At 45.8% G+C, this 20,431-nt stretch overlaps 1 protein-coding gene across 1 annotated transcript in view; it reads right to left on the bottom strand.

Annotated features, from left to right (window-relative positions):
• Positions 1-2,225: 2,225 nt before the first annotated feature.
• The window catches only part of LOC140389479 (serine/threonine-protein kinase ATR-like), a 56,036-nt gene continuing 37,830 nt past the window's right edge, over positions 2,226-20,431 (bottom strand). Inside the window, exon 8 of the mRNA XM_072473610.1 lies at positions 2,226-2,293. Within this exon, the coding sequence (XP_072329711.1) occupies positions 2,226-2,293 (68 nt within the window). The remainder of the gene's footprint in view (positions 2,294-20,431) is intronic.

Genomic DNA, 20,431 nt, shown 5'->3' with positions numbered 1-20,431 from the left:
TCAACTTAGTTATGGGGGAGGGGAAGTCACTTAAAAGAGAAAGCAAAATAAGTGCACTTCATGTCAGCTGTGTGCACACGGTAATTGATCAGCTGCTTCTTCAGTTACTAATGTAAAACTTTGACTGAAACCATGCTGCACCAGCTTCAAGAGCAACATGGGATTAATTTCTACCCAAATGTGAAGTAACTGCCAGACAGAGGATTTAGAATAACATTGGGATATCAGTCTTTGGGAATGGCAAACCCCACCGGACATTAGATTAATAAGGAATTAAACAAAAATGTGATTGGCTCCTTATGTCATTCACTGGCTGGGTAAGGGCAGTCAAGAATATTCTGCCACTGTTTCTGTTTTTGTCCCAGTGTCTACCAGTCTTTGTGCCAAAGGCATTTCTTTGAGGGGTGGATAGGCGGGTCTCTTTGTTTGTGTGGGCAGGGAAGGTGGCGAGGATAAGAAAGGCGGTGCTCCAAAGGGGATGGCAGTCGGGGGTGGGGTGGTTTGGCCCTTTCGAACTTGATACACTATTACTGGGTGTCGAATGCGTGAGAAGGCGCGGATCTGGTGTAAGGGGACAGGCTTTGTGGGTGCGGATGGCGACGGATTCCTGTAAAGGGTCTGGGCTGTGGGCACTGGCAATGGCACCATTACCGTACACCCCGGGTGTAGTGTTGGGTGATCTGATGTACAGATGAACCAACATGGTTGTATTTGGTACAACGCTGTTTTATTTCAACGTGTTATTTACAGTTCTGTCTTGATACTCTGCACGTGGTGACTCCCTGTGTGTGATGTTAATCAGGTCCTGTCCTTGTCCTGGTCTCCAGATCTACTGGCCACCAGGTGTCGTGTTTCTTCTCTTATACTGTCTCTGTCCTTGTCTATGATTGGTTGTCGTGTTGTGTGTGCTGATTTGTCTGTTTGTGTCTATCATGATGTGTGTGTTTGAATATTATGACACCGGGGAAGTACTGTGGTGGCAGCCACGCTGAAGATTTGTCGGCAATTCTGACCGTACTTCAAAGTTGAGGGTGGGGTCAAGGGTGAAGCCAATAAGAGGGAATCATGGGTTTGAGCCAGGGAGAATGGATGCGAAGTTCTGGGGATGGGAGGAGAAAGGGGCAAAATAAATGATGGATCTGTTTCTGGAAGGGAGACTTGCTAGTTTGGAGGAGCAAGGGCTGATGTACATGCAGGTAGTGAATTTCACAAGCAAGCCTTTCCTGAGCTTTCTGGTGGCACCATCGTCCTCATTGTTGGAGGAGATACCATTGGTGGGAGGGTGGTGGGGTCGTTTTGGCGATCTACAGCAGGATTTTGGAGGCGGACAAGGAGTCCATGAAATGGATTAAGACCGAGGTGGGAGGAAGGGTTGGGGACCTATTGAGTGAGGCATTGGCCCTTGATTCAGTTAAAATGGTATATAGGGTGTACTTAACGAAGGCAAGGATGAAGGGGTGGAGGATAGTTGCAAGTGGTGTGGGAGGGGTCCAGCCAATCATGTCCATGTGTCTATATGTCTGCCCGAAGTTGGAGAAATATTAGGGGCCGTTTTTCAGCACCATGTCCGAGGCTCTGCATATGGAACTGGAGCCAGGCCCCTGGAGTCCATATTCAGGATGTCGGACCTGTCGTAGCTGCAGACAGGAGCGGGGCAGATATAGCTTTTGCCTCATTGATTGATTGCTCACAGATGGCTTCTGTTGGGTTCCCTTCGACTTCATTCAGTTAATTCAACCCACTATCATCTTTTATTCATATGAAAGAGATAACAACCTTGTAGTTGGGAATTAAAGGCTAAAGTGCATTGAGGTTTTGTTGTCAAAGTGATGTGACATTTTAATTTAGTTTTGCATTAAGCAAACTTGTACTCCAGTCCTAGGTCCACAATATAATCAATTGGTTTCAATCTGATTAGGGCGATCCATCCACGTGCCCTGTATCCTTTCTGTTACTTATTTTGGTGTTGGAATCCGGCAAGCCTCTGACTGTCTCTTTCTCTTCATGAGAACCACTACACCCCCAATCGTGTTTAAAATCTTGCTTTACTGTGTAATCCTCTTTACGTCATGTTATGCTGGATTCCACCATTCTGCAGACTTTGGTTTTAAACTGAAACACTCCCCGTCTATTGTGCTGTTTGAACTGGCCCAAGCACTCTCCTCGGTCTATTGTGCTATTTGGCATGGTCCAGTGTCATGTTGATGGACTTGGCTAGAAGTCAATCAACTCTTCTGAAATTCCAGGATGTAGTCAGTTCCTGATTTTGATTGGTAGAGCGCTTCAAAAGATTCTGGAAAGAGAAGGTTATTGCCATTTTTGCATTCAATTCTGCTTAGACCTGGAAGGCAGCAAGGAGCAGATTTGGATACTGTAACAGCTAAGGCTAGCGATTTAAACATTCTCCAGCCAGGCCTGTAAAAATTTAACCTCTGGTTAAAAGTCTGCAAGCAGTCTCTGTAGCCAGGTCTGTGAAAGTCTAACCTCTGTTTGAAAGGTTGAGGAAGGCACAGTGCTGAGACCTCCCTAGATCCTTTTTCTCTCTCTTTTTACTACAATTAATCTTGATCTGCAGAAAGAGCAGATAAGAGTTCGAGCAGTGGAGTGGTCAACCCCCTTTAAAATACTGAGTAGAGAATTCTAAGATTGATTCTCAGTCTCACTGACAATCTGGTGGGGATCAGTCTGACAATCTGGTGGGGGATCAGTCAAGTGAAAGTGAAATGAAATGAAATGAAAAATCGCTTATTGTCACAAGTAGGCTTCAAATGAAGTTACTGTGAAAAGCCCCTAGTCACCACATTCCAGCGCCTGTTCGGGGAGGCTGGTACGGAAATTGAACCGTGCTGCTGGCCTGCCTTGGTCTGCTTTCAAAGCCAGCGACTTAGCCCTGTGCTAAACCAGCCCCTGAAGTTACACTCCAGAGGACGTTCTGCAGCCTGCGGGTTCTAATTGAAGGCACAGACTAGAGAGTCCGATCCACCTGGTGGATTTCAACACTTCACATCCCTAGAGGATCACCGCCTACATAGACCACAACCTCAGCAGCGAAGATACTCCTCTCTCATTCACAGTTTAATCTCCATTATTTTGATCCTTCCCTACCCCCACTGTGTGTCTGTGTTGTGTGCGTGGGTGGAGGGTGGGACGGTGTTCGGGGAATAATTAGATCAGCAGACCATTGTTCGATTGTCGCCATTTCATGTTTATCTCCCTGTTCCTGTTAGAAGTAAACTGTTATTAAGTTTTACTTTCAAATCTGGTGACTGTGAGTCATTGAAGGAGTCAAGTATAAAAGATCTTGGGACAATATACAAATTAATAATTAATTCAATTATGTTGATACTGTGAGGCCTGTGGGGCTGGAATTGACCATGCACTAGCCCAGCGTGTGTAACAGTATCACTGATCTCCCTATCTTCTGTGTATTTCTCGTATTGAGGAGTAGAATGCCTCAGTGTAATTTGTACTATATCCTCCCAAGTTAGAACTTTTGACCTAATGCTTCCCATTCCTTCAAGAGCAAGGAATTCCTGTCTTTTCAAATGGGGTTATCGGTGATTTTAAATCATTTGGGAATGTACTGCGGAATATTCATATGGTTTTCATGGAAAAGTAAACAGATCTCCGAACATCAGGAACAATCCCTGGTATCCGGTGATATTTAAAAATTAAAATTTTTTTTAGAGTATCCAAATTTTTTGTTCCAATTAAGGGGCAATTTAGTGTGGCCAATCCACCTACCCTGCACATCTTTAGGTTGTGGGGATGAAACCCATGCAGACATGGGGAGAATGTGCAAACACCACACGGACAGTGACCCAGGGCCAGGATTCAAACCCGGGTCCTCAGCGCCGCAGTCCCAGTGCTATCCACTGTACCACATGCCACCCTGTATCCTGTGATATTTGACTTATGGAGCTAGAATTGAGCAATGGCCTGAGCTGTAAATAAATCGCACACCGAAGTAGGCCAATCCACCTATGTCTGGGTGGGCTCGCTACAAGAACAATTCAGTTAGTCCCACCCACCTTTTTCCCCCGTAGCCCTGCATCCCCCCCAAAATGACTCTAAAACTTCCAGTGAAAACTGAATTTAACTTGTCACTGAAGATCAGTGGCCTGCTTCGTAATCTGTACTGCCTTTATTGAGATAACAAAACCTTTGCTTTGCGATTACAGCAGCTGTGCTTGAAATAGATGCACTTTCAAAGTTTCATTATATCTATTTTAACTGTTTGTGTTTCAATCCCACATCCTGTTTTCATGAAAAGAGATTACTGCGTTTCTATGGAAAATTCAATGGCCCGAATTTTGCGCTGCTAATGATGACGCAACTGCCAGCCTTTGCTGTCATGACAGAAACCTGTGGAATCCACGTGTGCAGCCAAACGCTGAAATCCGTTTTTAAAACATTCTTCAACAGGGCATGGGTCTTGCTAGCTGGGCCAGCATTTTATTTTAATTGGCTATCCTTCAGAATCTGGTGTTGAGCAGCCACCTTGACTTGGTGCAGTTGGGGGAGGTGGTGGCATAGTGGTATTGTCACTGGACCAGTGATCCAGTGACCCAGGGTAATGTTCTGGGCACCTGGTTTGCATGTGTGGAATTTGAACTCGATACAAAATCAGGAATGAAAAGTCCAATGATGACCATATTCAATTGTCGCAAAACCCCATCTAGTTCCCGAATGTCCTTTTTAGGGAAGGAAATTTGGTGTACTGGTATGGTCTGCCCTACACGTGACTCCAGACCCACAGCAATGCGGTTGACTCTGAACTGACCTCTGAAATGGCTCAGCAAGCCACTCAGGTGTATCCAACCAGTTCCAAGGCAACAAAACAAAATGAAACAGGATGGACCATCCTAAGCACCGGAAATGGCAAAGGCAAACCAGCCCTGTTGACCCTGGCAAAGTCCTCCATCTGGGGGCTTGTACCAAATTTGGGAGAGCTGTCTCACAGCTGAGTCAAGCAACAGCCTTACTCAGTCATACTCTTGGAATCATACCTTACAGATAATGTCCAAGATACCATCCCACCATCACCATCCCTGGGTATGTCCTATCCCACCACCAGGACAGACGAGCAGAGGTGCTGTATAGTTGTGAAGGCATTGCCCGGGGAGTCCTCAACATTGACTGTGAACCCCATGACACCATCACAGACCAAGATGGCTGGGTCCTAAAGGACATTGTGCTAAATGGGATAGACTGAGAACAGATCTCCCAACTGAACTGGGCGTCCATAAAGTGCTGTGGACCATCAGCAGCATGCACTCCACCGCAATCTGTAACCTCATGGCCCGGCATACCCCATTACCATTACCATCAAGCCAGGGAAGCAACCCTGGTTCAATGAAGCGTGGAGGAGGGTATGCCAGGGGCATCACCAGGCATACTGGCGATGTTGGGATTTCTTAACACAAAGGATGGTAGAGGTTTGGAACTCTCTCAAACAGCAATTGAAGCTAGAAGGTTGTTAAATTTTTAGGCAAAGATATTAAGGGATATGGGCCACAGGCCAGTATTTGGATTTCGGCCACAAATCAGCCGCGATCTCATCAATTGGTGGGTCAGGCTCGAGGGGCTGAATGGCCTATTTTTCTTCCTATGTTCCTGTACCTAAAAATGAGGTGTCGACCTGGTGAAGCTACAACACGGGATTACTTGCGTGCCAAACAGCATAGGCAGCAAGTGATACAGAGCTAAGCAATTCCACAACCAACTGATCAGATTTATTCTCTGCAGCTGTGCCGCATCCAGTCGTGAATCGTGATGGATAATCAATAACTCATGGAAGGAGGAGGTTCCACAAATCTCCCTATCCTCAATGATGGAGGAACCCAGCATATCAGTGCAAAGGTTGAGGCTGAGGCATTCGTGTCAATCTTCAGCCTGAAGTGTGGAATGGATGATACATCTCGGCCTCCTCTGAAGGTCCCCAGCATTACTGATGTCTGTCTTCAGCCAATTCAATTCACTAGTGATGTCAAGAAATAGCTGAAGACCATGGATACTGCAAAGGCTATGGGCTCTGACAATATTCCGGCAATAGTACTGAAGACGTGCTCCAGAACTGGCTGCACCCCTAGCCAAGCTGTTCCTGTGCAGCTACAACACTGGCATTTACCCGCAACTGTGGAAAATTGCCCAGGTATGTCCTATACACAAGAAACAGGACAAATCCAATCCAGCCAATCACCTCCCTATCAGTTTACTCTACATCATCAGCAAAGGAGTCATCAATAGTGCTATCAAGTGCTGCTCAAGGACGCTCAGTTTGGATTCCGCTAGGGTCACTCAGCTCCTGAACTCATTACAGCCTTGGTTCAAACATGGATAAAAGAGCTCGACTCCAGAGGTGAGCTGAGTGACTGCCCTTGACACAAGGCAGCATTTGACCAAGTATTACATCAAGGAGCCATAGCTAAATTGGAGTCCGTGAAATCTGAGGGGAAAATCCTCTCCTGGTTGGAGTCTTAACCTGGCATCGAGGAAGATGGTTGTGCTGGTTGGAGGTCAATCATCCCAGCTCCAGGACGTCATTGCAGGAGTTTCTCTGGATAGTGTCCCAGTCCCAATCATGTTCATCAATGACTTTCCTTCCATCATAAGGTCAGAAGTGGGGATGTTTGCGGATGACTGTGCACAATGTTCAGCACCATACGTGACCCTCAGATAATGAAGCAGTCCCTGTCCAAATGCAGCAAGACCTGGACAATGGCCAGGCTTGGGCTGACAAGTAACCACACAAGTGCCAGGCAATGACCATCTCCAACAAAAGAGACGCTGACTACACCCCTTGACATTTCAGTGGTATTATCATCACTGAATCCCCCACTATCAACATCCCGGAGGTTACCATTGGCCACAAATTGAACTCGACTAGCCATATGCAAACCCCTGCGATGAACCCCTCAAAGTGAATTTCATTTTCTTGAGTGTGAGAAACCCCGCCATGTCGCTAACGCACACCCCAGGCTTCGGGGGCTCCGTGTCCCTCCACCAGGGAGGCAAAGGCCAGGACGTCGGCCTCTCTTACCCCCTGGGCTCCCGGGTCTTCTGACACACCAAAGATTGTCACCTCTGGACTCAGAACCACCCTCACTTTTGAGACCTCTAACATGACATCAGCAAAGCCTGCCAGAAACCCCTCAGCCTTTGACATGTCCAAAACATACAGACATGGTTCACAGGACCCCCTACACACGCCCACACCTATCCTCCACCTCTTCAAAAAACCTGCTCATCCGGGCCATAGTCATGTGTGCCCTCTGGACCACTTCAAACTGTATCAGGCTGAGCCTGGCACACAACGAGGACGCATTAACCATCCATTCAATTTTATGCTCCCACCAGCTGCCCCACCCTCCCTTCGCCTCAGAACTCAAATTGGGGAGGGTGGGGAGCGAGCAGCGTAAAATCATGCCCCATGAATCATACGGTGAGTAACTCCCCACCTGACTCCCCAAAGCCTGTCCACCACATACAAGACGTAAATCAGGTATGTTGGAATATTCTCCACTTGCCTGGAGGAGTGCAGCTTCAACAACATTCAAGAGGCTTGGCATCATTTGGGACCAAGCAACCTGCTTGATTGGCACCCCTTCCATCACCTTCAATCTTCACTCCCTGCAGCACTGATGCAAATTGGCAGCAGTGGTTACACAATTCACTGCAGGGACTCACCAAGGCTTCTGAGGCAGCACCTTCCAAATAACCCACAACCGTTGCCCTTCTAGATAGTAAGAGCAGCAGATACATGGGAACACCACCACCTGGAGGTTCTGCTCCAAGTCGCTCACCATGGGAACACCACCACCTGGAGGTTCCGCTCCAAGTCGCTCACCATCCTGACTTTAAAATATATCGTCATTCCTTCACCGTTGCTGGGTCAAAATCCTAGAGTTCTATTCCTAACAGCACTGTGAATGTACCTACACCACATGAACTGCAGTGGTTCAAGAAGGCAGCTCACCGCCACCATGAGAGCAGTTGGGGATGGGTAATAAATACTGGCCTACATAGCAATGCCCACGTTCCGTAAATGGATAAAAACAAGTCCACTTTGTTATCGGTAGACTCGAATTCTCCTTTCTCACCCTGGATTGTCCATAAACCCTTACATAACTGAAACTTAGGCCACCTGTTCACCAACTTTGACTTGTTCGTCAACCCATTTTCACTGGCATACATTCATTTCCCCTTTTGTTGTGAATTTGGGTGATGATTTTGTGGCTTCAGCCGTTTCCCACCCCCCAAAACAAATCTGAGTCCTTATTTGTATGGGAGATAACTTAACATTATTACATACCTACCTATGAGATCACAATCAAACCCCTCATGACCTGCATTAAACTCCTTCTGACCTGGATCCATGTATTTTGCATACCCATGTCATTCAGTCTTTCTGAACAGTTAAGAAGTCTTACAACACCAAGTTAAAGTCTAAGAGGTTTGTTTCAAATCACTAGCTTTCGGAGCACTGCCCCTTCCTTAGGTGAAGCCAGTCTTTCTGAAGGCAGACAAGAGTTGCCATGGGATGAGATGAGGCTTGCTTTGCTTTATTAAGCAATTTTGCTGTGATGTACAGAGCAATGGTTATGATCGGATTCAGTTAGTTCAATTGATACAATGTGTCTTTGCCTGATTGTATGGAAATAAGAAATGTCCCCCACTACTCCATTTGGTTTGTTGACTTAAACAGGCCAGTGTTTTACATTCTGACTATTTATGCCTTTTTACTCCACTTCCCCTTCTGCTCTGAAAAGATTGGTTTATAATCAGATTGTGCTTCACAGCCAATTAAGTACTTTTGTGATTGTAGTCACTGTTGTAATGTAGGAAAACTTGGACTTGTGGTGTTCGACAATCTTGTTCGACTTGAGACCCATCTCCTTAAGTTGAGAGTTGACAGCTAGTTATAATGGTACCTGTTGTTAGCTGAACATAATTATTAAAGCATGAATAGCTAAGTGAATTGAGCTACATGCTTGTGATGTGCATTTGGTGTTCATGCTGCCCACAAACAATTCGGCATTTTCGGAATGTCCCATGCTTCTGGTAAATCCCTAAATTGGAAAAATGAAAGATAACTTATTGATATTTACAATTTTTTTTTCTTTATTCGTTCATGGGATGTGGGCGTCGCTGGCCGGGCCAGCATTTATTGCCCACCCCTGAGGACATTTAAGAGTGGGTTTGGAGTCATATCTCGGCCAAACCTGGAAAGGATGACCAATTCCCTTCCCTAAAGAACATTAGTTAACAGGATGTTTTTTTTTCAACAACCGACAATGGTTCATGGTCGTCATTAGACGTTTAATTCCAGATTTTTATTGAATTCAAATTCCACCATCTACCCTGGAGGGATTCAAACCCCCGCTGAGTATGATTGTTCCCTTGTTCTGATTGGAATGGGAATTAACCAGAATCGTTTAACAGCTCGGCCTCTGTAGTTGCTGAAGGAAAGGAGTAAGGACCTGGTATGTTAAGTGGGCCCTCTGTATGTATTACTGTAAAGCTGACTAAATGTCTCCCTGTGAACTCGCCGGACTCCCCTTGTCGTTACTACATTAACGATGAGGGGGGGGGGGGGGGGGGGGGGGGGGGGGGGGGGAGGAAGCTGCAGGCCACATCCCAGAAATTTGTTTTTACGACTGTATGGACTGGGGGCACAGCCTGATTTTATTGCTGTGATGCGTTTTCCGGATCCTGTGTTGAGATGGAAGGCGAGCGCTGGGCCGAGGTTTCTGATACCGGCATGTAGAGCACATATTCTGCGTCCGTTCCGGGGCCGATGTATCCGGCAGTACTGGAAGTGGCATCGTTGAAGGTGACCTCTGATGGAGATTGCGCAATGTTTTCGTTAGTCTCTATCTGCCGTCCTGTTGCGCTGCTGGCTTGCTGCGGCAGTCGATTCACCGGGGAGGCCGTTCGTGAGTTTGCTGCCGCCCCCTTGGACTGTTGTTCGGGTTGTGAATGCGGCGCTGGTTTCGAGGGACTCTTCCGCGACGCTGGGATAGTGAGCTGTACGACAGCAATGTTCTACATAGGTACTGATGGTTGCTGCATGGCTACAAGCTTTTAGTCGAAAGACGCTGTTGAGTTGACGTATGTTTGACTGACTCTGTTTACGTTGAGTAGATAGGGCATTCCGTGTGTGAATGCTGGTCTTGTGACATTCTGCGTGGGGCTCTGTTTTATTTATGTTGTGCTTAAACTACAATACTACGGTGCAAAATTTTAGGGTGACAGTTCATTGAGCATTTTCGGTGGGTGCGTAAATCCCCCCCCCCTTTCAGTAAGCTGATGCAATGGCGGGCGTTGTATGGGCGAAGATCTTGGGCCGATGGGTTTAACCCTTCCATTTTTTACATTGGTCCTCTCCTCTGGGGTCGCCTTTCAGCGGGTTTATGGATGTTGGGTGGGGAGGGAGGTGCGTGGTGTAGTAACCTCCATGTGCCGAACGTGAGATTCATCCAGCTGGGGATGATTGTTCCCTTTTCCTGATTGGACCAAGAATTAACCAGTATTTGTATAATAGGCCGGCTTCTGTATTGGCCGAGGGAAAGGAGTAAGGACCCGGTAATGTGTAACCGGGCCCACCGTATGTTTCACTGTAAAGCTGAATAAATGTCTCCCTGTGAACTCTATGGACTCCCCTTGTCGTTACTACAGGCTGCGTTCTACTTTTCCCACCCGAGTCGGCACTTAGTCAAAAATGCGATATTCCACCCGTTGAACAGGAAATAATTCCTCAGCACCTACAACAAAGTAAAAATAGACAGACTTGATGCAAACTACTGTATCTGAACAGAGTTTCCTTTTGGGGATTGAATGAATTCATGAGGCAATGTAAATGGGAAACCACTCCTAAAATGAATAATAAGTATGTGGCATTTTCTTTGCCCATTGTATAGCTAATGTTGCATTGGAACGCGAATATGGGCGGTATGGTGGCACAGTGGTTAGCACTGCTGCCTCAGAACCAGGGTTCTAGGTTCAATTCGACCTTGGGTGACTGTCTAGAATTTGCACACTCTCCCCATGTCTGCATGGGTTTCCTCTGGGACCTTTGGTTTCCCCTCTCAGTCCAAAGATGGCCAGGTTCGGTGGCTTGTCCATGCTAAAAATTGCCCCTTAAGTGTCCACAAGGTTAGGTGGGGTTAAGACCATAAGACATAGGAGCGGAAGTAAGGCCATTCGGCCCATCGAGTCCACTCCACCATTCAATCATGGCTGATTTCAACTCCATTTACCCGCTCTCTCTCCATAGCCCTTAATTCCTCGAGAAATCAAGAATTTATCAACTTCTGTCTTAAAGTCACTCAACGTCCCGGCCTCCACCGCCCTCTGTGGCAATGAATTCCACAGACCCACCACTCTCTGGCTGAAGAAATTTCTCCTCATCTTTGTTCTAAAGTGACTCCCTTTTATTCTAAGGCTGTGCCCCCGGGTCCTAGTCTCCCCTGCTAATGGAAACAACTTCTCTACATCCACCCTATCTAAGCCATTCATTATCTTGTAAGTTTCTATTAGATCTCCCCTCAACCTCCTAAACTCCAATGAATATAATCCCAGGATCCTCAGACGTTCATCGTATGTTAGGCCTACCATTCCTGGGATCATCCGTGTGAATCTCCGCTGGACCCGCTCCAGTGCCAGTATGTCCTTCCTGAGGTGTGGGGCCCAAAATTGCGCACAGTATTCTAAATGGGGCCTAACTAATGCTTTATAAAGCTTCAGAAGTACATCCCTGCTTTTATATTCCAAGCCTCTTGAGATAAATGACAACATTGCATTTGCTTTCTTAATTACGGACTCAACCTGCAAGTTTACCTTTGGAGAATCCTGGACTAGGACTCCCAAGTGCCTTTGCACTTCAGCATTATGAATTTTGTCACCGTTTAGAAAATAGTCCATGCCTCTATTCATTTTTCCAAAGTGCAAGACCTCGCACTTGCCCACGTTGAATTTCATCAGCCATTTCTTCGACCACTCTCTTAAACTGTCTAAATCTTTCTGCAGCCTCCCCACCTCCTCCATACTACCTGCCCCTCCACCTATCTTTGTATCATCGGCAAACTTAGCCAGAATGCCCCCAGTCCCGTCATCCAGATCGTTAATATATAAAGAGAACAGCTGTGGCCCCAACACTGAACCCTGCGGGACACCACTCATCACCGGTTGCCATTCCGAAAAAGAACCTTTTATCCCAACTCTCTGCCTTCTGCCTGACAGCCAATCGTCAATCCATGTTAGTACCTTGCCTCGAATACATGGGCCCTTATTTTACTCAGCAGTCTCCCGTGAGGCACCTTACCAAAGGCCTTTTGGAAGTCAAGATAGATAACATCCATTGGCTTTCCTTGGTCTAACCTATTTGTTATCTCTTCAAAGAATTCTAACAGGTTTGTCAGGCACGACCTCCCCTTACTAAATCCATGCTGACTTGTCCTAATCCGACCCTGCACTTCCAAGAATTTAGAAATCTCATCCTTAACAATGGATTCTAGAATCTTGCCAACAACCGAGGTTAGGCTAATTGGCCTATAATTTTCCATCTTTTTCCTTGTTCCCTTCTTGAACAGGGGGTTACAACAGCGATTTTCCAATCCTCTGGGACTTTCCCTGACTCCAGTGACTTTTGAAAGATAACTAACGCCTCCACTATTTCTTCAGCTATCTCCTTTAGAACTCTAGGATGTAGCCCATCTGGGCCCGGAGATTTATCAATTTTTAGACCTCCTTAGTTTCTCTAGCACTTTCTCCTTTGTGATGGCTACCATATTCAACTCTGCCCCCTGACTCTCCTGAATTGTTGGGATATTACTCATGTCTTCCACTGTGAAGACTGACACAAAGTACTTATTTAGTTCCTCAGCTATTTCCTTGTCTCCCATCAATAGATTACCAGCGTCATTTTGGAGCGGCCCAATGTCTACTTTTGCCTCCCGTTTGTTTTTAATGTATTTAAAGAAACTTTTACTATCATTCCTAATGTTATTGGCTAGCCTACCTTCATAATTGATCCTCTCTTTCCTTATTTCTCTCTTTGTTATCCTCTATTTGTTTTTGTAGCCTTCCTAATCTTCTGACTTCCCACTACTCGTTGCCACATTATAGGCTTTCTCTTTTGCTTTGATGCATTCCCTAACTTCCTTTGTCAGCCATGGCTGCCTAATCCCCCCCTCTGATAACCTTTCTTTTCTTTGGGCTAAACCTCTGTACTGTGTCCTCAATTACTCCCAGAAACTTCTGCCATTGCTGTTCTACTGCCTTTCCCACTAGGCTCTGCTCCCAGTCGATTTTCGTCAGTTCCTCCCTCATGCCCCTGTAGTTACCTTTATTTAACTGTAACACCTTTACATCTGGTTCTACCTTCTTTCTTTCAAATTGGAGATTGCCTTCTACCATATTATGATCACTGCCTCCTAAGTGTTCCCTTACTTTAAGATCTTTAATCAAGTCTGGCTCATTACATAACACTAAGTCCAGAATGGCCTGTCCCCTCGTGGGCTCCATCACAAGCTGTTCCAAAAAGCCCTCCTGTAAACATTCAATGAATTCCCTTTCCTTGGGTCCACTGGCAGCATTATTTACCCAGTCCACCTGCATATTGAAGTCCCCCATGATCACTGTGACCTTGCCTTTCTGACATGCACTTTCTATTTCGTGGTGCATCTTGTGCCCCTGGTCCTGACCACTGTTAGGAGGCCTGTACATAACTCCCATTATGGTTTTTTTGCCTTTATGGTTCCTCAACTCTACCCACACAGACTCCACATCATCTGACCCTATGTCATTTAGTGCTATTGATTTAATTTCATTCCTAATTAACAAGGCAACCCCGCCCCCTCTGCCCACCTCTCTGTCTTTTCGATAGGTTGTGAATCCCTGGATGTTTAAATGCCAGTCCTGAACCCCCTGCAATCACGTCTCTGCGATGCCTCCCACATCATACCTGCCAGTCACAATCTGGGCCACAAGCTCATCTACCTTGTTCCGTACACTGCGCAAATTTAAATATAGCACCTTTAATTCTCTATTGACCGTCCCTTTTTGTTTTCTTAGTGTGGTGGACCTTGGTTTACTGAGCCTTTCCATACACTGTGTCATATTTTGTGGGATGGGGACTATCGGAACCTCTCCTGAGTTCTGTCTTTTCGTGCTTTTTTGTATTCCTAAGCAGCTACGCTTCCCACTGATTACTTCACCTCTTGGTTCCCTGACTTTCCCTTCCCCCCCAATCTCTAGTTTAAAGTCCTATTGACCACCCTATTTACTCTTTTCGCCAGAACACTGTGCTTACCGTGCTTCTTGATGGTTGGGGGGCAGTTTTGTGTGGCAGGAGCGGGCTGGTGGTGATGGTTGTTTTCAGGATGTTTAGTTTGAGGTTTATGCTCTCGTATGCCTTGGTGAATGCGTTGATTTTGTAGCTCGGTCTCTTGCGTGAGTGCACACCAGCACCATCTGCCTATTGCAGCTCGATGAGATGTTAAATGGTCTTGGCTCTAGCCTGGAGTTGTCAGAGGTTGAATCACTTCCCGTTTGTCCGGTAGGTTAGCTCAACGCCAGTGGGGAGCGTCAGGGTGATGGGCTGGAGTGTTGCCGTGAGGAAGAGCATTGGTGTGATGACTCAGCCCAGTTTGACCCCAGTTTGCGCACTTATTTGGGTCTGTGGTGGTTCCGTTGGCCAGCTGGTGAAGCACCATGTGATTTGTTGTGACCTCAGCAGCAGTGTTTGCCATCTTGTATGAGCAACATCTCCTAATAAGAAAACCCCTCATCGTATGTGTAAGAATCCCAGAGTGTGGTCACCTCTGTACCTTTGTCTCTTTGCGACAAACTCAAGCGATAGAACAACTTCCAAAGGAAGCATTGAGACAAACAACGGTTATGAAAGGTATTGCAGCAATGCAGATTTGTTTAGTTTGTTTTTTGTGCTTTCATTCAGATGTGTGTGTGCTTTAACCTCCAGAATGGGAAATCTAAATGATTGTCCAAACTGTTTTAAAATGTAATAATGCTTTGATGCATAAATCTGGCACAAAGGAGCAGTGAGTTCATGGCCTATTCTGCCAGACTCCATTTATTGCTGCCTAAAATTCTATGGAGACATGATAAAGATTCCCTTCAAAGGAAGGTGGAAGACAAAATTCCTCCTTTGAGTGAAGAACTTTGATGAATAATATCCTCTTGACAAACTCCTATTCAGAAATGATGTTTCAAAGCCCTTTTCTAATTCACCTTTTCTAAGGTGAATAAAGGAACATTTCTCTTTCTGCTATTTCGCCTGAAGGATGACAAAGAATCAAAGCCTGTCAGGAAATATGTTTGATCCCAAGGGAGACAAGTGAAGAAATTGCCAAGGCTTTAGCCTAGATATTAGATTTCAGGGTTCTGTTGGGCGTTGTTATGTGCTTGTGGACTGGATAGTAACCAGTGTTGTATCCGGTTTTTAAAACGGAAGACTGAACTAGTCCAAGTAACTACAGACCAGTTAGCTTAATTGTGGTAGAAATACAAATCTCTAATTTAAGGTGATATTCTCTCTATCGATGAGTGTTGGGTTTTCGATGCAGATAAAAGGGAGAAGATTTGGGGCAAAATTTTCCCATAATTTCTCCGTTTCAGGCTCTGACTGAAACCAGTGTCTGTATCCCCAGATGCACATCCGAGTTTCCAGAGCAGATCTTCAGCCACTCCGTCAAAAAAAAAATCTGGAGGCGTGGTTTACGCTGTCTGTCTGGTGGGATGGGCCTGATGGAGATGGCGAGGTCAGCACTGAACTTTAACTCTTTCTGTCTCTCTCCCTTTCCCCCACCTCCCCCAACCACACTGATGTGCACACTAAGACAAAGCACCCCCCCCCCTCCCCCCACCCTCGAAGGTATCGGCCCCTACCAGCCTCTCTACACCACTGTGGCAGTATCACCGGCCCCCCCCCCCCAAAAAAAAAGGGTGTTGACGAGACTCTTGTGAGATTTGGCATAGACGGTGCATAGATTTTTGAGGGGGCGAGAGACCAATTCGTTGGTGAAGTGCAAGAGCTGCGATTTATTTGAACTTTGAGGAAGCCTTTGTCAAGGTACTATACAGGTGGCTGCTAGAGAAAATCAAGGGATTTGAAAATCCAATACTCATAGCTGCTTGTGTGAGGCAAATTTTCAAGGTTTACCCCCCCCCCCCCCCCCCCCCCCCCCCACACACACACACACACACACACACACACACACCCCGGCTATTATCTGCAGTCTTCTGCAGAAAAGGAGGCTGAGTTGGCGTATCCATTATCAAGGAAAGTTTACATGAGGTTTATGCTGGTAGTGGATGTGTTGTGAGAAGAAATTAGATATACAGTTGCTAGATGCATTGTTTTTCTTATTAGATCTTCAAACGTTTCCTGCACTGGATTTAGATCGGAGGAGTGAAATTTCTAGCGGTTGTCGCCTTAAACCCACATTTCTTCACCTGGTGGATGCCAGACTGCCTCATCTTCCTCCGACTCGTGGAAAATGATTCCCTTCTTGGCCTCGCCTCTTTGACAAGTGCCTCCAGAGAGGCTTGGGATGTGAAGGCCTGTCTTCCATTCATAGCTCCAAAATGACTACCTTGCAGTAATATGCAAAAGGAAATTCCCCCCCGCCCCACCCTTTGAGATCTGCATAGACCTCTACAGGTCCATCGGAAACAGGCAACAGGAAAGCAAGATAGCTTCCCGTTTATGATATGATCAGGTAGGAAAGCTTCCAATCAAATATTAGTAAGGCCGGGAAGCTAAAATTCCTCTGCCTGAAATCTGGGCCAGCTCTCACTACTCCCTCCCTGCCGAAAACCCACTGAGAGTAAATATCTACCCTGATCTGTTGTTCAAATGCTGTTAGGTCATTGTTGGCAAATGCAGTCTTGTGGCTCTTAAACTAAAATGTGTAAATGACCAGACATCATTTAATATCCGATTTGCATGTTACTTGCAGAATCCATTTTTAATGTTCAGTATGCTTAATTTAAAATGCAGCAATGGATTGTTTGAGCTCTAATGCACATATTGTGATCCTTGAACAAAAAGAGGAAAGTAATGCTTGCAAAAGGAAACACAAATTTGTATCGTAAAGCTACCACTGTTGTATATTGACCTTGGAAAGAAATGGCTTTTACACATAATATCCACCCATGTCCGAAAATAAATAAATATCCATCAATGTCCAAAGATACTCCCTCATTCTTTACAGCCAAGTTGTGAGATTTATTATAATCTTTTTATCGTCACAAGTAGGCTTACATTAACACTGATGTGGAGATGCCGGCGTTGGACTGGGGTGAGCACAGTACGAAGTCTTACAACACCAGGTTAAAGTCCAACAGGTTTGTTTCGATGTCACTAGCTTTCGGAGCACTGCTCCTTCCTCAGGTGAATGAAGAGGTCTGTTCTAGAAACACATATATAGACAAATTCAAAGATGCCAAACAATGCTAGGAATGCGAGCATTAGCAGGTGATTAAATCTTTACAGATCCAGAGATGGGGTAACCCCAGGTTAAAGAGGTGTGAATTGTATCAAGCCAGGACAGTTGGTAGGATTTCGCAGGCCAGATGGTGGGGGATGAATGTAATGTGACATGAATCCCAGGTCCCGGTTGAGGCCGCACTCATGTGTGCGGAACTTGGCTATAAGTTTCTGCTCGGCGATTCTGCGTTGTCGCGGGTCCTGAAGGCCGCCTTGGAGAACGCTTACCCGGAGATCAGAGGCTGAATGCCCTTGACTGCTGAAGTGTTCCCCGACTGGAAGGGAACATTCCTGCCTGGTGATTGTTGCGCGATGTCCGTTCATTCGTTGTCGCAGCGTCTGCATGGTCTCGCCAATGTACCACGCTTCGGGACATCCTTTCCTGCAGCGTATGAGGTAGACAACGTTGGCCGAGTCGCACGAGTATGTACCGCGTACCTGGTGGGTGGTGTTCTCACGTGTAATAGTGGTATCCATGTCGATGATCTGGCACGTCTTGCAGAGATTGCCATGACAGGGTTGTGTGGTGTTGTGGTCACTGTTCTGAAGACTGGGTAGTTTGCTGCAAACAATGGTTCGTTTGAGGTTGCGCGGTTGTTTGAAGGCAAGTAGTGGGGGTGTGGGGATGACCTTGGCAAGATGTTCATCGTCATCAATGACGTGTTGAAGGCTGTGAAGAAGATGACGTAGTTTCTCTGCTCCGGGGAAGTACTGGACGACGAAGGGTACTCTGTCGGTTATGTCCCATGTTTGTCTTCTGAGGAGGTCGGTCCGGTTTTTTGCTGTGGCGCGTTGGAACTGTCGATCGATGAGTCGAGTGCCATATCCCGTTCGTACGAGGGCATCTTTCAACATCTGTAGATGTCTGTTACGCTCCTCCTCGTCTGAGCAGATCCTGTGTATACGGAGCACGGTACATTAACACTGTAATGAAGTTAGTGAAAACTCCCTAGTCACCACATTCTGGCACCTGTTCGGGTACACAGAGGGAGAATTCAGAATGTCCAAATTACCTAACAGCAGGTCTTTCGGGACTTGTGGGAGGAAACCAGAGCACCCGGAGGAAACCCGGGCAGACACTGGGAGAATGGCAGGCTCCGCACAGACAGTGACCCAAGCCGGGAGTCGAACACGGGACCCTGGTGCTGTGAAGCAATAGTGCTAACCACTGTGCTACTGTGCTGTCCGTTTACGTGGCAAATGGGAGCACTGCTCAAGTGCCATCTTCAATTGAATTGTCACGGCCTTTTGAGAGGGAATAATGACTTTGAGTTGGACTGTAGAAAGTCAGTAAATTTTGAGATACATGAAATGTAGCATAGATGGGCCTGACTCCAAATTAGAGTGGCCTTGAACAACGCTACACATGCTCGTGATGCAATCTGAATGATACAAGCAAGCTCATTAAATGCATAATGACTTCTTAAAAATTTACATAAGTAGCAATGAACTTGAGCACTTGGGCAGTGTGCCCTATCTGCCCAGCCAGCCTTACGGATCACTTGTCACAAACATCTTCCTCACAAGGCTACACTTAATGGTAATGGTTACTTCAGATGGGGTTTGTGTCTAGTTCCCATGGAATCATTAGGATCTCCTGTCCCATTAATGTTTTATTCCTCCACTCAACATTATCAGACTCTGAACAATTCCCTTTTCATGTTTTAAGGCATCATATTCTATGAGAGAATCCGATATGGGGGAGGGCAAACTTACCAACCAACTATGCTCTGCAAAGTAGTCCTTTTGCAATGCCATCATTGAAAATGTTCTTTTTATCCATTGTGCTGATTTAGTTTAATTTTTGTTCTGCCATTTCTCTTCGTAAATAATGGATGCAATACAGAAATGAAGTTCGATCAGATTTTCCTTATTCTAAAAAAACATTCTTGCAGCTTTGCATTCTTTAGGTGATAAAATTGGTGACTCACCAAGCAATGCAAACAGCTTTTCACTTTTACTTCATTAAGATCATTTTGAAGCCTGTCGGGTTTCCTGATCCATTTATGTGAAAGGAGCTTTAATTTCTATCATCGCCTCATAAGCAGAAGCTATCAATCTGGTAAACTTCTTCCATGCCCTGTCTGCCACTTTGCCATCCTTCCTGGAGGAGGGTGCCCAGAATAGTCACATTGATATTGAACTCCTAGGGAGCACGGTGCAGAGATTTGGTTAAAACCCTAATTCAATCCTGACTCTGACTCATGTGGATTCAGGTTGATAGTGTGGAATTGTGTAACCTTTGGTTGGGTAATGTAACCATTGGATTGGATTTGTTTATTGTCACGTGTACCGAGGTACAGTGAAAAGTATTTTTCTGTGTGCAGCTCAAACAGATCATTAAGTACATGAAAAGAAACAAAAATACATAATAGGGCAACAAAGGTAAACAATGTAAATACATAGACACCGGCATCGGGTGAAGCATACAGGAGTGCAGTATTAATCAGGCCAGTCCATAAGAGGGTTGTTTAGGAGTCTGGTAACAGCGGGGAAGAAGCTGTTTTTGAATCTGTTCATGCGTGTTCTCAAGACTTTTGTATCTCCTGCCCGATGGAAGAAGTTGAAGGAGTGAATAAGCCGGCTGGGAGGGGTCATTGATTATGCTGTCCGCTTGCCCAAGGCAACGGGAGGTGTAGTTCGAGTCAATGAATGATAATCTCAGTAGTGTCCCTTTGTTATTGAACTTCATACCATTGTTCCCAACCAGATATGTCACGCATGTTATTTTTTTTTAAAACGCATTTTATTACAAACTTGTATCAAAGTACGTTACAGCAAATAAACGCCCCGGGAAACATACTTCCCAATAATCAGCTATACAGTTTGTACACATTTTTCTCCTTTTTTCACGATGAACAGCTCCTCAAATATGATCGCAAACATCCCCTGCCTTTTCTCAAAACCCCTGCTGAGCCC

Source organism: Scyliorhinus torazame, chromosome 14 (assembly GCF_047496885.1).
Source record: "Scyliorhinus torazame isolate Kashiwa2021f chromosome 14, sScyTor2.1, whole genome shotgun sequence".
Lineage (NCBI taxonomy): Eukaryota > Metazoa > Chordata > Chondrichthyes > Carcharhiniformes > Scyliorhinidae > Scyliorhinus > Scyliorhinus torazame.
This window is presented reverse-complemented; position numbering and strand designations above follow the sequence as displayed.